We start from the raw sequence: 18,458 nt of genomic DNA, 5'->3' as shown, positions 1-18,458 counted from the left end.
GAAAGAGACAATAAACAAATAAATAAAACTCCAAAATTATCCATGGGAAATGCCATGCAGAGAATTAAAATAGGATGATATGTTAAAATTGTGACTTGGTTGTCAGGGAACATCTCTCTAAGAAATGACAGCTAAGATAAGATCTGAGTGACATTCATAAAGCAGTAGCAATCAGATTTATCAACATAAATATTAGCGTGAAATGTGTGCAATGTTAAAATAAATATAATGCTCGAAATTTATTAAAAAAAAAAAAACCCAAAAGTACTCCATGATGTTAAAAGAGATTATCTTTGGATGGTGGGATAGAGGTAGGATTTTCTTTTTTCTTTCCGCTTCTATGAACATAAACTATGGTACTACACAACAATTTAGTCTTTGTGCCCAGTTCTTGATGCAGAGTTCCTAAAACTCTTGGAATTTCCTGAGTTATAGGAGTATCTTTTGTTATTCATAACACGCTCCTTTCAATCACACCTGAGTTTATGCTACTCAGATGACTTAGGGTGGGGACCCCAGATAGCTTCGGGATGGGTTAGCCACCAGAAGGACCAAGTAATTAAAGGGTTGGAACTTTCAGGCCCATCCACCAATCTCCAGGAAGGGGATGAGGGACTGCAGATTGAGTTCTACAAAGCTCCTAAACAATGAGGTTCAGAGAACTTCTAGGCGAACAAATCAAGGTATGCCCAAAGAGGGCATGGAAGCTCTCCCACCCATACCTTGCCATATGCATCTCTTCAATTTGGCTGTTCCTGAGTTGTATCTTTTATAATAAACCAGTAGTAGGAAGTAAAGCACTTTCCTAAGTTGTGTGAGTCATTCTAGCAAATTATTATACCTGAGGCTGGATAGAAGTGCAGGTAACCTGGGGACCTGGTACTTTCAATTGCTGTGTGAAGCGAGGGCAATCTTATGAGGCTGAACCCTTAACCTGTGGGTTCTGCATTAACTCCAGGAGTTTAGTATGAAAATTAAATTGCATTGTTGGATACCCAGTTGCTGTCTGGAGAACTGGAGAATTGGTTGTTGGTGTTGGAAAACACTCCAGAATAGGTGTCAGAAGTGGGATTTGTTTGACCGGTGGCTAATAGCAACATGTGATTTGGGAAGAGAAAGGAAGAAAGAGTGAGGGATGAGAAACCTCTGATTCCTGGACACATGGTCACTCACGTCATGGAGCAGCAGCTGTGCTGTGATCAGTTACTAAAGGTAAAATTACCAAGGGTATTCAGAGATGGATCCAACTCCTAAGCAGTTGGTTCACTGGATATATAAAGAAATGCACACTAATAAGAAAACAATGAAATATACAATCCCTCAATTATTGTTATCTGTAATAGCTAAAATAAAATGAAAAGAGAGTGCTGGGTCAGACTTTGATGCTGGAACAAGCTCAGATTTCAGTTGGTTTGAGCTCTGGGTACTAGGCTCAAAGCTGTCCTCAAAGGGAAAAATTATGCAGGAACAACAGAGAGTTGCTCTAAGACCTCTAGTCATCAAGAAGATAATTCACACGGGGGTGGGGTTTGGGGGTGGAGGGCAAAAACAATAAACTACCGAAACCAGGGAGTATAATGTGACTTTGTGAATCTGTATCATAAAATTCTTGAAGAACTTTTCCTAAATGGATTGTGAGAATGACTAAATTAGGGAGGGTGTCTTTGGTTTTGAATGCTACAGAGCAGAAGAGCATGTTTGAGTTGACATCACACCCACAGCTCACTATAAAATTCACTAAAATCACAGGTGGTTATACATGATCTGGACACAGAACATGTTTCTCTCTGGGGAACAGCCAGCCTATTGGACTGGATAAAAGCTACTATAAGGTCTGTTTATCCTGAGAAGGTGGACTATTTGACTCCTTCTATAAATGCCAACCCCAGAAGAAGCAGCTGATATGTTTCATCTGTAAGCCACATGGGACTGGCTTTATGATAATCAAGACAGTCACCTACTGAATATGCCTGTTATGCAGGTCATGATAAAATATGTGTTTTAATGGGGTGTCCAAAGAATGTACATGTTGGCTAGGGAATGGTAAAGTCAGTGCAGTCATGGGAGGAGATGAGAATGAGGCTTGGAAGGAAGTTTATTACACAGAGGTCTCGAAGTGGAGGCACCAGGTACCACATGCCATGCAGGGCCACATGGGAAAGCACCACTGCTAGTCTAAAAGAAGAAAAAAGAAATGAGGGAAAAATCCTAGGCCAGAGCCTTTACTGGAGTTCCTGAGAAAAGGTAGGGCAGGGAAGGATAAACAGTTAAGAATTGGCTAGTTTGGATAATTCCAGCAGGCTGTGAGACATTAAGAGTGATCTCTAGTCCTGTACTTGGCCCTAACATTCCCTGTGATTTCAGGCAGGGAAAATATTGGCTTAGTGTATGAGAGTTAGATAAGGAGACAGTTGGAGGGTATAGTCTGTATTGGTTGGTTTTGTATATGAAAAGCAATCTTCTGGCCAAACCTTCTGCTATTTCTAAGAATTGGCTATCCCAGGATCCATCTCTGAATACCTGAAATCTAGGTCTGTAAGGCCCCTAAAGTGTCAAAAATGCAGAAAATAAGAAACATAACTGGCCTTGTAATAAATGGTTGCTGAAGAGATACATACAGAATCTAAGAAGACACAGTTAAAACAGGGACCCCTTTTGCATGGCTTTAATCTTACTGCTGCAAAATCAAGCAACATTCTGAGAAGCCTTTTTAAATTTGCTGTTTCAGCTTCCCCTTCTTGAGTCTTATAGATGCTAATAAAAACATTAGATTAATTAACAAGAAAATGAGAAGAGGCAGAAGAGAGAGTCAAGGGACTTGTCCCAGTAAGGTGGAAAATTACAAATGTTATTAAGAAATAAGGTGAATAAAGAAAATATCAATAGGCCAAAACAAAGAAGAAAAAGAAAGGAGGAGAGTTAAGGGACTCATTTTAGTAGGGTAAACATCTTTAGATGGTTATTAAGAAATGGGATAAATAAAATGAACACCAATGGAGTTGAAACAAAGGTCTTACTACAACATTATGAAAGTTGGGTGGACTAAAGGAACCTCCCGCTATTTACTCTATATTAAAAGGCCCCAAACAAGTCCACTCTATTCATCCCAATTAAAAAAGCCAGAAGGCAAAGATTACAATGAGAAATCTGATCTGAATTGTCAGGGGCAATAGTCAGGCAGATTAATCATGACAAAGATTGACAAAAGGGCCAGGGTCAGGGTCTATTGGCTCTACCTCTCCCTAGGGACCCAAACTTTTGCATATGAAAAGATAAAATGGGGAGAAGGTCCAAAAAAAAAGTTTCTGGGACTCCCTGACAAGGGAGCCTCCTGCACTATAGTACTAAAACTTGGTGAACCCTAACAGAGTCTTCAATTAGATTGAGAGTATAGAAATGTAAGGGTTGATAGGATTAAGATGGAAGTTTGGATGAAAATTGGGATATTTAAACAGGCTTTATGTGACGAAGTTGTATTTCCTTTACCTGATCGTTTTATGGTAATGGATGTTGTGTCTAAGGAACACTTCCCCTACCTAGTACTGGAAAACCAAAACCTATTGATGAATTCTACTGGAGGTTAGAGTTAAAAATGTAAGAGTTGATAGATTAAGGTGAAAGTTTGAAGTGGGTGAGTCTCTTTTACCTGAATGTATTATAAGGATAAACATTGCGTCTGACTGGGAAAGTGTTTCCATAAAACAGAAGGCATGTAAATCCGACCTTCAAGCAATATTAATTGGATACGCTAAGTGGGAATGGATAAGGTTGCCCAAGTCCACACAGCACAGAAGAGAAGCTGGAGTGCTGGTACGGACAAATTCTGTGTGATAGCTCTATGAGGAGCATAGACTGGGCCTTATAGCAAAAGCCTGAAAGTGCTTCCCAGCAATGACTACTGAGACTTTGGACAAGAGAATTTCTGCTTCAGGGCAATTACTAGCCTGCTATTGGACATTAACTGAAACTGTCCCTATGACTACAGAACAAAAAACAATCTTAATATCTGAAATACCTATGATGTCTTAGGTGATGTCAGATAAACGCTCTATTGAGAGGAGGGCTGTGCCCAGAAGAGTTCCATAATAAAATGGAAATGGTTTATACAGGATAATGCTACCTGGGGAATGCAAGCAGGACATACTCATGAGCAGTCTCTTTTCTTCTAGGACTGACTTGGAACTGTGTAAGGAGCTGCCAGATTCTATTACTTGGACAGTGCCCTATAAATAGCACTTGACTGACCAACAAAGACCTTCTTAGTTTATGGATGGCAGTTCCAAGGTGAAAGGACAATATCCTGTTTAAAAGACTACTACTCTGATTGAAGGTAAAAACAAATCAGCTCAGCGAGATGCATTACATGCTATTTTGTTAGCAGTGATGGAAGAACAATGATAAAAGTCTCTGTTTCAATTTTCACCTGACTCATGCATCATGGCCAATGGCCCGGCCATATGAATAGACAGAAGGACAATGGAAATCTAGTCTATTAAAGGATATTTTTATGGGGCACTGCCCTGTGGAAATCGTTACGGGAATCTGAGGGGTACATTAAAGTAGGATATGTCGATATTCATCAAAAGAACCCCCTCTAGGTTTGGAAGGCAACTGGAACCAATGAGTGGATACTGATTGAGGTGGCCACCTGGATGCATGAAATAAGTAGACATTTGGGGACCACAGCAATGCAGAGAGGTTCCTTTTGAACACTGTGGGGCTTAGAATGCCAACAAGAACTATTCTGTCAACAAGAAAGACAGAGGCTGCAGGTGGCTATGGCTAAGATTCCCCATGGGGAAGGCCCCACAAGTGGATTACACTGAACCCATTAGCTGACAAGTGGATTACACTGAACCCATGCCAGTAGCCCCAGGGGGGGTACAAATGGGTTTGGACAAAATAGACATTGACTCTGGACTAGACTTTGCTTACCTGGTGGTAGACACAAATGATTAAAGTACTATAAAAGAACTGGAACAGAAGATATTGCACCAATTTTCATTGTCAAGTCACATTTCTTCAGACCAAGGAACACACTTTACAGCCCATAATGTCAAACAATGGGCAAAGAGATATCGCTCTCAGAATAATAGCTTTATAGAGAATTGGAACAGACAACTGAAACATTGGTTGTTTAAGACAGGGGGAGATGCAGGCATGAAAGGCTGTTTGACAAGTCTTCAAGAGTGGGTGCTCACACTCAATTTGAGAGAGTCTAAGGGAATGTCCCCATCAGATAGATTCTTTGGTTTTTCTAGTGGACCTGGGCGAGAGGGGAAAGGGGAGGATGCTAGTATGACTGCAATTTTTCCCAAGGGAAGATGGCACTGGTATGATGACTATACTTTTTTTCCTTTCCCACATCACCTCAACTTTCTCTTTGCTACCTGATGCAGTGGTCACAGGACTAGGGCTACAACCAATATTTGCTGACAAATTATTAAATGTAAATATTTGTAAAGTGAACAAAACTGAATTACTCCCAAATCCATCCACAAACACAAGTTTTCCCTAGGGAGCTTCTGATTTCTTCTTCATTTTAAGCCTCAACTATATCTATAACCATTAGTTTTCAATCCGTACACTATGGCTCACCTCCTGTATCTTCATCTTCATTGGTTGGGCATTCTGCGCTGTCCACATTTTCTGTTTCATGAGGTTTGGTTAAATTGTAGTCATTCAAAATTGCTGGATCTTCTAGGAGATAAAAAGAATTTAACTATGCAGACAACTTTAAAGGGTTTTTATAAACACATATTAAGTAGACTCCCATGTCGGCTTCATATGATTCTTTAGTGTTAGACAGTATCCCTTCCACATATACCCCAAGTGGGATATGTGAAAACTCTCAAGGTTTAGGAATATATCTGAGGTTCATGCGCCTTCCTATTAGACATGATTTTCTTAAATCTTGAATTAAAAAGCACTCAAGTTCCTTCTGGACAGAAATTCTTTTCCCTTTGGTATGTCTCACAATATTCAATAGGATGCTACTGTTATTTATGACCAGGAAGTATAAATATGTAGTGATGAGAAATACTGAGCCTGAAAATACTGGCGTAATGCAATTTGGGAAAGATACTTTCCTTAGAAAAAGTCTGTAAGCTTCCTATTTTCCCTTTCTATTCACATTTTAAGTGTGATTCTGTAGAAAACATATTGGCCCTCAAGTTTCTTTATTTCTTCAAACATTTACTAAATGCTGACAAGACTATAGATATCAATAAGTCATAATTCCTGTCTCCAAGGAGTTTATACTTTGCAGATGTAGATAAGCCCATAACTATAATGCAAGACTCAGACAAAAGATAATACAAGTCTATAAGGTATACTCAGACAAGTGATTAAGGGAAATACAAAGTGTTATGAGAGTTCATAAGAGGGAGCAAAAATAATAAAAACATGCTTAAATAAACAGCAAACTTATTAAAAATCAAGTTTTGTGTAAATATAATTTTGTGCAATAAACTGATAATATTAGAAAAAAGGAAAAAGGAAAAATGTAGCTGTAATTATTTCATAGATAAGCATGTTAGCTTAACAAAAAGATAATAACAAAAGAAATGAACTGAAAAGGTACCCATTTTCTATCAAATTCCTTCCCAATACTCAATAAAATATTTACTGAGAACCCATTAGAAACAACAAATAGTCAAAGACACTAAATCCTGTGAGTTTAAGCTGAGCTGAAGTAGGAGAGGTGACTAGAAACTCTACAGTGGCATTCCTTTCAGCTGCAGCTATGACTGAACACAAGGAGCAGGACTTTTATTGGAATGCAGGAGTATAATGGAAACATATTCCATAAAACCCATGACTAAGAGGTCCTTAAAATGTGGTCATCATGGACTCACGTTAGGATTTATAAATAGGTGAAGTTTCTAATTTCTGCATATTATACCACATATTCTAGAAACTCTCATACTTTAACAGTTGATGTTTTAAACAGTCGTTCACTTTTCTCAATCCTGAAATGACTGCACACCTGAACAACTAATATGAGATACAAGTTCAATTAAAATATAAGGTTACAACTCACAGTAACACAAAAAGTCACTTAAATGATAAATTTTGTAATACGGCATAAGCTTTGATGCAAAGTCAGTTAATCAACAGAGAAAAAATAGAAGTTATTTTTAGGAAATAAATTATTTTAAATGTTTATAGTTTATTCTGGAGCAGGGGTTAGCAAACCATGGCCTCAGGGCCAAATTTAGCAATGGCCTGTTTTCGTATGGTCCCAGGAGGTATAATTGTTTTTATATTTTTAAAGAGTTGTAAAAAACATGAAGAGATTATGCAACAGAGGCCATATGTGGCCCACAAAGTCTAAAATATTTACTACCTGGCTCTTTACAAAAAAATTTGCTGACCACTGTTCCACAGCGAAAAGCACAAGTTGTTCAAACACAGGCTATGATGTTACTCAACAAAAACTGTCTTTATTCAAACCAATCAGTTGGAAAAAAAAAAAAAATAGGAAAAACATGATTAACATTAGGTAGGGTGTGGTTTGGTCCTACGATGCCAAAGAACTTGCACCATCTAAATGGATGAGCCAATTCTGTATCAGGAAGAGACAACCACATTTTCCCCCCAACACATTTCCATAGCATTTTTTACTGCAATCAGAATGTTCCTCTTTTCTTTGGTAATTTCAGTCCAGTTATATTGCTCGAGAGGAAAGATCTGATGTTACCTGTGGGCACAGACTGCTCCTGAGTGCTTTTCAGTTCTGCATTTGGTTTTATATCTGAAAGAAAAAAAAAATTATAAATATTAGCTGTTTAGAGTAATTTCTTTTTTTCAGATTTGAGCATCCTAAATTTAACGAAGATACCAATTTGGAAGCCTTAGCAGCAAATTTCCTCTTCAAATTAGGACTATTCTTTCTCTATTCTTCCTAAAAAGTGCCTCAAGGAGAATAAAAGGAATTATCTACACAGCAATTGTATTTTAAATTTTAAATTGTATTTTAAAGAGATTAAGAGGAAGTATTTACCTATATTCTTAATATTTCTGGTGTTTCTGATTTTTTTCATAAAGACCTGAGTCCCCATCTGGTATTGTCTCCTTTAAAGAGCTTCTTTTAGCATTTTTAGTAGTGCCACTGTGAGAATGACAATTAGTTTTCATTTATTTGGAAATATCTTTATTTTGCTTTCAGTTTTAAAGAATATTTTTACTTGATATAGAATTCTGGGTTAACAGTTTTTTCTAGCACTTTAAAGGTGGCCTTCCACTATCTTCTAGCCTCTACTGTTTCTAATGAGAAGTCCGTGATATTTTGTATTATTGTGTGTGTGTATGTGCATGTGTATTAAATTCTTTTCTTCTGAATGCTTTCAAGATTTCCTCTTTACCTTTGGTTTTTCGCAATTTGACTATGATGCCTAGGCGTGATTTTAGTTGAATTTATCCCACCTGGGTTCACTGAACTTATCTGTAAAATTACATTTTTCACCAAACTTGAGACATTTTCAGCCATGATTTCTTCAAATACTATTTCTCCTCCATTCTCTTGTTCCTTTCCTTCTGGGACTTCAATTACATGAATGTTATAGATTTTTTTCATATTTTCCCACAGTTCTCTGAGGCTCTATTCTTTTTTCCCCCCAATGTTTTTTCTCTCTGTTGTTCAGATTGAATACTTTCATTGTATCTTCAAATCCACTTACTCTTTCTTCTGTCATCTTAATTTGTTCTTAAATCTGTCCAATGAGTTTTCTATTTCAGACATTATTATTTTTAGTTCTAGAATTTTCCATTTTGTTCTTTTTTTATAGTTTCTCTGCTGAGATTTCTTATTTGTAATTCATTACAAGCATATTTTCCTTTACATCTTTGAGTATAACTATTATAGCCATTTAAGATCATTGTCTTATAATTACAATATCTATGTCATCTTGGGGTCATGCACCATCGATTTCCTTTTCTCTTGAGTATGAGTGACATTTTTCTTTGAGTATGACCTAATAATTTGGGATAGTACCCTGGACATTGTAAAAGATATGTTATAGATTTTCTGGATTCTGTTATGTTCCTTTGAAGAGCATGAGACCTTTTTATTTATTTTACTTTTTAAAGCATGTAGTTAGCTTGCCTAGATTCAAACTTAACTCTGTCTCATTTGTGGTGGGCAGCAGCTAAGGTAACCAAATGTCCCAGTATGCCTGGGATTGAGGGTTTCCCAGGCCACAGAACTTTCACTATCCCAGAAAAATTGAAACATGTCAGTCACCCTTGCAGAAGCATAAATTTTTGTTATTTTAGCCTCAGAAGGGCTGCTCAGAGTTTGACTCATATATGTATAGGTCAAGCATCAGCTAGAGATTTGGATCAGCCAGAGAATTTATACACAAAAAAACCCTCTCTGTCTTCTCCATTCCAGGATTCCCCACCCCCCTCTTATTGCTCAGCTGCTATGGTTGCTATGGTTTTTTAATCCAGTACAACTGTGAATTATCGTCCAAGTTTTGGTCACCTTGAGATTAAAACTGGGGCCTGCCCTTGGGCAAAAAAAAAACCCTCATAAAACATGTTGGTTTTGTCATTTTCTAATGTCTTCAGGTAATAGGTGTTTTCATATTTTGTCCAGAATCTATAATTGTTATTTGTTGGAATGTTGGTTCAATAGGAGGTATTCCTCCATTACTGAAATAGAAACTCTCCTTTGTTCTTTATTTTAATGGTAATTATATACTCAAAACTGTTCAGGATAGTACTGACTTTAAATATTCTATACTATAATCAGGTCATATTCAATTTTTGTTTTAAAAAATATAGTCACTATACTTACATTCTATTCTAATTTTGGAAATTTAACACATCACCCATTAGATGTTAGCAGCAAAGCATAAAGGCAGAGAAATACACATATTTCTTTCTTTTCTTTCTTTTTTTTTTTTTTTTTTAAGAATTAGGCTAGTATAAGGGTTATTTGAACACAAGCACTGCCTCGACAGTTAATCTTTTTTTTTTTTTTTAAGCAAGGCAACCCTTGGTTGACCTCACAGATTGCAAGGACCTTGTCAGCTTACAATCCCTTATTTTTTATTTTTTACGCCTACAGCACCTGGTCTTCCTAGGTGGTCTCCCATCCAAGTACTAACCAGACCCGACGCTGCTTAGCTTCCAAGATCAGATGGGATCGGGCTTGTTCAGGGTGGTATGGCCGTAGGGGAAATGCACATATTTAAAAAATAAAAGCAAAGGGGTTGCCCAGGATGGGTGAGAGAAATGTCCATGCAAGAAAAGGGGGCAGCCCAAGACAGGCTGCTATTGATCAATCAGCACAAGGTGTGCCTATGTGGGGTGGGCAGTCCGAATGAGGTGAGGAGGGATTCTACGTGGAGGGCAGACAGCATGGGAAGTCAGAGCCTGAGCAAGGTAAGAAAGGCATTTAGGCAGGAGAACTGCCTGACTTGGAGAACTGGAGTCTGAGAGGGATGAACACAGTTTTCAAGCTAAGAGACAACTTAGCCTGAAGAGTCCCTGAGCATAATGAAGAAGACATCTATGCATGGGGGTGCTCTGATGTCGGGTGTCAGAGCCTAAACAGGGTGAACAAGGCACCCACATGGGGACATTGGGAGCCGGCACCATGGAGTTCAAACAGGGTAAAGAGAGTTTCTGTGCATGAGAATAGTCCACTGCAAAGTGTCAGAACTTGAGTGGGGTGAAGAAGGCATCCACATATTAGAGGCAGCCTTGATGGGAGTATCAGAGCTCAAGCAGTTGAGAAGAGTGTCCATATAGAATAATGGCCATGGTACAGGAAGTCAGAATCCAAATGAGAAAGGAGAGCATCTGTGCTGAGAAGGATATAGTAGTGGCAATGGATGATTGGTTATATAAAGGGGGGATTGATCAAATAACTAAATATAAGAATAATGAGACCGGGTTTTCCTCTGTGAGGGGAGTCACAAATATGAAAACATGTGGTACTGTACTGGAAATGGAGGTACTGGCATGAACGCAGGCTCTTACTATAGATATAAAATATAGGTGTAAATGCGTGTATATGTGTATGTATAGGTATTTATACATGTAGTCCCTAGCCCTGTCCACTGAGAGCATGTAGGAGCAGTGACACTACAACTTCTGGCATCCAAATATTAACTTCTAAATATCATTCTCCACTTAAAGGAACCAGGTTCCTTGGAGAAATGGCTGATTCCAGGGTTGGGACAGGGAAAATACAAGATGAGTTTGGAACATTTTGTTGTGCCAAAAAGCAAGGAAGTGCTCACAGAATGAAGAGGATACATTAAAAAGATATAGAAACATTCTGCTGGTGTTTTCACTGGCCAAATCCGCAACAAGGGAGCACAAAAAAATAATGATAGTATTGGATTATAACCCATGGAAGAAAAAGAAATTCATGAGTCCATATTGACATTAGTAAGTGAATAAATTGAAAGTCCGATGACGAATGGAATATTTATATAGTTTCAGAGTGCTTCTCTCCAAAATACTTATTACAAAAATAAAATGAGTAACTATATAGTGGAGAAACTGGTAGATATTACTGTAACTGAGCAAAGGGATTGTCATCAGTAATGGGACAAATAAAAATTATGTGCCACCTGAAAATAAAGAGAACAGAGCATCTCTTCTGTGATATTCCTGCCAAATATGCATAACAGAAATCTAATCATGAGAAAACAAATTCTAATTGAGGAATAGTTTACAAAATAACTGGATTGTAATCCTCAAAAGTGTCAAGGTTATAAAAGACTGAGGAACTATTCCAGACTTATGGAGAGTGAAGAGTTATGACAACTAAATTCCATATGTGATTTTGAGCTGAACCTTTCTCAGTAAAAGACATTAGAGAAACAACTGGAAAAATCTGAATGGGGTCCAAGGATTAAATGGTAATAGTGCATCAATACTAATTTCCAGATTTTGATGGTTGTTTTGTGGTTCTGTAGAAGAAGGTAGACCATATACATTACAGTATTCAAGGGTGATAGGGTACGTCAGCAATTCACTCTCAAAATTTCCGGAAAAAATAGTTTTTTTGTACTGTATCGCAACTTTTCTGTAAGTTTGATAGTTTTTTTAAGTTAAAAAAAAAGCTACCTGTGAAACTTTTAATTGCACACTAAAGAGATTCTTAACAGAAAAAAAAAAAAGAAAACTAGCTCAAAGTTTTCATATGAGCAACCTTCATGTGAAAACATCTTTTAGTTAGTACAAAGCAAAATGATTTGGTGACCTAAAGAAAAAAAGGTCTTTATCCCCTGAACTGTTTAAACCCTCTAACAATGACATTTAATAGCTCTCGACATTTTTTCAAGTGGCTTTTGTGTGCTGTAAATAACACCAGAAGTAACTGAGTACAGTTTCAAAGAGGAGATTTTGACTAATTAGTATTCAGAACTAAAAGGAGACATTAAAACCATCCATAATCATGTTCTTCTTAGGTACTAAAAAATATTTAAAACACAAGGACAAAATAGATTGAAGTGCATTTTTCCCCCTGAACTTAAAGGTCTTTATACAAACATGAACCCCAGTAATGGATAGATAGTGAAGAAATTCCCAACTGAAGACCAGAAACCTGTTAAATATTTCTAAGTGCAGCAAAAACTTTTCATTTTTTAATGAGTCATTTTGTCATTTCTTTATACTTCGGTCAAAAAAAAAACCTTCAAAAAGTTTCTATTTGAAAGAGTCTGCTGGGGTCTTTGTAATGTATTGGCAGTCAACATGACTTTAAAATATTTCCCAAAAGAATGCTGTAGAAAGCTAAGAAGAAAGGATCCATATTTTTTTTGATAGAAATATAGTCTTCTGCATTGATGTTTATACATATCTGGTACAAATTATAACGTGGCTAATTTTTTTTTTTAATATAAATCTTGCCAATTTTCTACATTTCTCCTATTACTTGAATAAGTACAGCATGATCCTGCCTCAGGATCTTTGCATTTACATTTCCCTCTGACCAGAAAGCTCTTCCCCCAGTCAGCCACCTGGCCCACTTCCTCTCTTCAGGTGTGTGCTCAAAAGTCACCTTACCAAAGAAGCTTTACCTAACTACCCTATATAAAAAGTCATCCTCCATTGTCACTTTCTCTTATCTTGCTTTATTTTTCTTCATTAAATTTCTTCATCATCACCACCTGGCTTATTTTTGGTCATTTTTGTTTTTATATGTCTCCCCACCTCCAGAATGTAAGGTCCATTAGAAAAGAGATGTTGTCTGTATATTTTGTTGCTATTTTGCTGTATCTTCAGCTCTCAAAATATTGCCCACTTATGATGGATACTCAATAAATATTTGTTAAACAAATACATGAATTTTTACACCTCTATCACTGATGCTTAATGAATACTCTAGATGTTCTGCAAACTATGGCGGCTTACCACCTATTTTTGTGTGGCCTGTGATCTAAGAATGGTTTTTATATTTTTAAATGGTTGGAAAAAATCAGAAGAAAATTGTTTCATGCCACCTGAAAACTATATGACATTCAAATTTCAGTGTCTATAAATAAAGTTCTATTGTAACACAGTCAAACCCATTCATTTACGTGTTGTCTATGGCTGCTTTCACACTCCAACGGCAGAGTTGAGTAGTTGCAACAGAGACTATGTGACTTGCAAAGCCTAAATTATTCACTATCTGATCCTTTATAGAAAAAGTTTGCCAAGTTCTGCTCTAGATCTACTACTAATACTAACATACTGTACTGTCTAACAGAGTAGCCACTAGGCACATGCCACATTTAAGTTTAAATTTAAATTAATTTAAATTAAAAATTCAGTTTCTCAGTTACACTAGTCAGATTTCGAGTACTCAAAGAACATGTGGCTAGTGGCTACTCTATTGGACAGCACAAAGAAAGTTTCCATCATCGCAGAAAGTTTTGCCAAACATCACTGCTATAGATTTTAAAATACCTCACTGCTGCTTCAGATACCACTGCAAAGCTATAACTTTAAAACAAACATTAAAACTCTAGATCAGGAAAAAAAAAGTAAATCAAACCATGTATAAAAATTAAATATCAACCCAAAATGTAAAGATATAATACTAGAAAACAGCTTGTTAATGACCATTTTCTACCGATATTTCCAAAATTCTTATAATTTGAATTTCGGGAAAAAGTTGAGATTTCCCTTAATGCAGTTATCAAAGCTATAAAGCATTTAGACAGCACCTCGCATACAAAATATTTTATAAATCTGACTGATTGAAAAATTAATGTGACTTTTTAGAGGGTAAAAAAAAACCACATAATGCCAACCATCTAGATAAAATATTTTTAAATGTACTTACATGTATGTGTGCAAATACATATGTGGCATCATCTTTCCATTAGGATTTTTTGGTATCATAAATCTTTGGTTATCATAAAATTTAGTATCTTATCTCACTTAAAAGCCCAAATTATCTACCAGAAAACCTTAGTTAACACTCTTATATCATTTGTCCTCCTGCCCTTCCCACAACTAAATAACCAATCTTCTGATGTTTTAAGATTTCATTAAATTACTAGTGTTTTCCACTTACACCTCACCTCTTAAATAACAAATCTTGTAAAAGGTATAACTATTGTATTACTGAGATAGCCAACAAATATATTGGACTGTAAAAGTTAAAGTCTATTTCTTTTATAGCTTTCCAAAGCACTCTATGAATTCAGAGCTTTACTAGCAATATCAAATTGTTTTCCATCAGTACTGAAGGCAAGCCTTCATCACATGTTAGGGAGAGATGACAATTTCAAAATTTGTTTTTATTCCTTCAGATTCTCTTTTCATTGACAAAGACATCATTTAAAAAAATTTTACTAGTTAGAATTTTTGTTATGATACCAAGATTTTTCTTGGAAAACTAGTATTTTATGTGCTGCAAAATGAAAGGGAGTAGATTACAAATAAAATTTAAAATTGGACATGGCAGGAGTCTGGATAACTGAGATTTCATAACAATTTACATGTGAATGTTTTGCCTCTTAGCTCTACTATAAACTGTCTATGAACAAAACCAAATATTTATATTAGCAACTGAAATCTATAATTATAGTTTTAAGTCGAATGGTTATAAACTTGCCTTTATTTTGATACTATTAAGTAATTTTCATTCAACTAAGAATACCAGCTAATGAAATTACACTTTTAGTTTTGAAGATCAGATTTCCACTGGCCGCTCTGTTTTCCCAGTAGGAAGTGTAGGTGCTAAAGGAGAGCAAAATGTCAAATCTCAAAAAGACCTGCACTGAATTTGCCAACTGCCAGCAGCATTGATGCCTAAGATCTGCCAGAAAGCTGTCTCTGAATGTTGACATTCCTTTCCACTTTCATAACAGTAAACTGACTTCCTTATCTGCATGCTTCTTTAAAAAAAATATTTATCTTATCTAAAATATCCACTTAAAATTTTTTTAAAATAAAATACAACATCCACTTTTACTTTTTAATTAAAAGCTTTGGAAGCTGAATCACTCACTATAAAAATGTATTCACAATTACAGCATTAACACTTGGGACTGTAAATGTGGCACAGAAGTGTTAGCTACTATTTCTGAAAGGTTCTTCACCAGTTTCCTTTATGACTACCACATATGTATATATTCCCGGAACCTTGCCACAAGAACCGATATGTAAAATGAAAAATGATCCTTATACCAAAGAAATTAGAATATTAGAAATGGAGTTAACATCTTAACTAGGGTAACTCTCCTTCCCCTGCCACCTGATGCTTGAATTTCCTCCAATATCCCCCTATTTGGGTTGTACAATCTCTGCTCAGAAGTTATTCCTTTCCATTTCAGAAAAACTCTAATGGTTAGAAAAGTTCCTCCTTTAATGTAGCTGAACTCAAATTTCCTGAACATGTCCATTTCAGGTCCTGGTTCAGCGTTCTGGAAACATACAGGATAAGTTATTACTTAGATGCTACCACTCAGTTCTCTAACCATGGGGAGAGCTTTTTAATGAACTCAGTTTTGTTTGCTTGTGGTCCTCCAAAAAGGTGGCATCAAGCCCTTAACCTAGTAATGCAAATGAGATTTCATATTATCTCATAGAATTTCTGGAAGATAAACAGGTTTAATGGCATTTATTATTATCCTCACTTTACAAACAAAATTCAAGACATAAAAAATGACAAAAAATATAAAGTCAGCTAATTGTCCAAAAGTACAATGTTAGAGACACATTAAGAAGAGCAGGATTAGGTTCTAGAGTTTCACCTTTGTTTCAAAGAACTTAAATAGTATTTCTCTATGTAGATTACATATCTTAGAAGGTTAGAACTAGAAGAGATTTTAGACCCATGAATTTCAAATACCTCAACTGACTGTGATTGAGGGGAAAGATACAAAAACAAGGAGCATCCTTAAAATGAGAGTAATCCCTCCAAGAAAGAAGGGAAGTAATCCTTCTTCCTTGGACTAAGATAAAGTTAAAGAAATAATAGCACTACTTGTCTTAGGACACCAGATCAAATGCAGTCCATGCTACCATTCCATTTCTTCCTACTTTACCGTTTTTTATGAAGTATTCCATTTCCCTCCTAGATTAAATGTCTAATGAAGAAATTATAGACTGTGGGGCACAGGTCTAAAACAGCAAATTCAACATCTAGTGTTACTTTCTTTGGAAGGTCAGTTATATTAAAGTTGTAGAAAAATATATTTCTATTTCACCGTGGATATCACATGCCACCAAATGAACATGGAGAGAGAAAAGGAAGAGTGGGCATTTCATGTCATCGCTACTTTAAAAAATATTTTTGCTAAAATGATTGAATCCAACATATTACAAGTAATATTTTCATTTTATAAGTGCAAAATGCCTAGTTTTGGTTATAAAAAGTTATAACTGGGGACAAAACAGAATCATTAATTGAAGTGGGTAATAGACCTAAATGTAAAAGTTAAAATGATCAAATTTCTAAAGGAGAACATAAGAGAATATTTTCATGGCCTTAAAGTAGGCAAAGATTTTCTAAAATAGGGCATAAGGTGCACTTAATTTCCAAAGAAAAAAGAAGTGATAAATTCATCTTCATTAAAATTAAGAATTCTATTTATCAAATATATTAAGAAAATAAATAAGCAAGTTACAGACTGGGAGAAAATACTTGCAATATACATTTGACAAAGTACACATTTCCAAAATATAAAAAAATGCCTACAAAATCAATTAAAAAAATACAAACAACCCAACATTTAAAAAGAATGTACAGAAAACTTATTCAAGCACTTCAGGAAAGAGGCTATCCAAATGGCCAAGGTACTCAACATCATTACTCATAGGAAAATGCAAATTAAAGCCACAGTGAAATACCATTACGCAGCCATCAAAATGGCTAAAATTAAAATGATTGACTGACAATAGCAAGTATTAGCAAGATGTGGAACAACTGGAACTCTTAGATATTGTTAGTGGGAGGATAAAGTGGCCCAACCTCTTTGGAAACTATTTGGCAGTATCAAAGCTAAATATACACCTATCCTATGACCTAGAAATGCCAGTCCTAGATATATAATCCAAGAGAAATGAATGTATATGTCCATCAAAAGACATGCATCAAAATGTTCATAATATAGACAAATACTGGAAACAATCAAATGTGCATCAATAGTTGAGTGAATAAATAAGTTGTGGTACATTTATACCAGTCAACAATAAAAGAGAATAAACTACTAATAAATGCAACAATATGGGTGGATCTCAAAAGTATGTTGAGCAAAAGAAGCCAGACACCAAAAAGCACATATCATGATTCCATTTACATGAAATTCAAGAACAGGAAAACTGATCTATGGTGATAGAAGTCTGAATAATGTTTAACTCAGGGTGAAGGGGTATATTAATTATAAATGGGCACAAGAGAACCTTCTGGGGTGATGTTAATATTCCACATCTTGATCTGGAAGGTGTGTATATAGGTAAAACTTAACCAAGCTGTCTACACAAGACATGTGCACTTATGTATGTTATTCCTTAATTTAAAAAAAAAAAATCTATTAAGTACTCAAACATGCTCAAATATCTTAGAAACCTTAGAAATGCAATTAAAGCAGTATCTTCCATCTTTGAAAAAAAATTTGAATTTCAAGGGTTTTTCATGATTCTTCTATAGAGTCTTTATAGATTATATCTACATCAACCATCCACTGAATGGCCACCATATATCTTTAAAATTCTCATGGTTAGAAAATTTATTTACATGTCATGTGCCAACTAAATATAAAGATGTTTTCAGTGATAGCTAATCCTCCAGTCAAACTTCCCTGAGGATTTATATTCCAAGATCTGCTTTGGAATAGTTTTGGTCTTTTTTTTTTCCCAATAAACTTAGGCTACAGGTAGTTTGTCATTTATCTTTGGAAAACAAAAACAAACAAAATCTCTTAATGCACATTTCTCTCCAGCAACCACACCACTTACTTCTCTACTTTACTTACTAGCTAACCTTCTGGAAAAAA

At 35.8% G+C, this 18,458-nt stretch overlaps 1 protein-coding gene and 1 pseudogene across 2 annotated transcripts in view; both read right to left on the bottom strand.

Moving 5' to 3' along the window:
* The window catches only part of IKZF3 (IKAROS family zinc finger 3), a 76,386-nt gene that overhangs the window by 47,142 nt on the left and 10,786 nt on the right, over positions 1 to 18,458 (bottom strand). Inside the window, exons 2-3 of one of the 2 annotated variants that reach the window (XM_006924696.2) lie at positions 7,703 to 7,756; positions 5,599 to 5,700 (exon numbers count right to left, since the gene is read on the bottom strand). In XM_006924696.2, coding sequence (XP_006924758.1) covers positions 5,599 to 5,700; positions 7,703 to 7,756 — 156 coding nt within the window. The remainder of the gene's footprint in view (positions 1 to 5,598; positions 5,701 to 7,702; positions 7,757 to 18,458) is intronic. The other variant, XM_015599342.1, reaches the window with a different exon arrangement.
* On the bottom strand, positions 10,067 to 10,185 carry LOC112473368 (annotated as a pseudogene).

The sequence above is a fragment of the Pteropus alecto genome, unplaced genomic scaffold, assembly GCF_000325575.1.
Source record: "Pteropus alecto unplaced genomic scaffold, ASM32557v1 scaffold98, whole genome shotgun sequence".
NCBI classification, from domain to species: Eukaryota; Metazoa; Chordata; class Mammalia; order Chiroptera; family Pteropodidae; genus Pteropus; species Pteropus alecto.
This window is presented reverse-complemented; position numbering and strand designations above follow the sequence as displayed.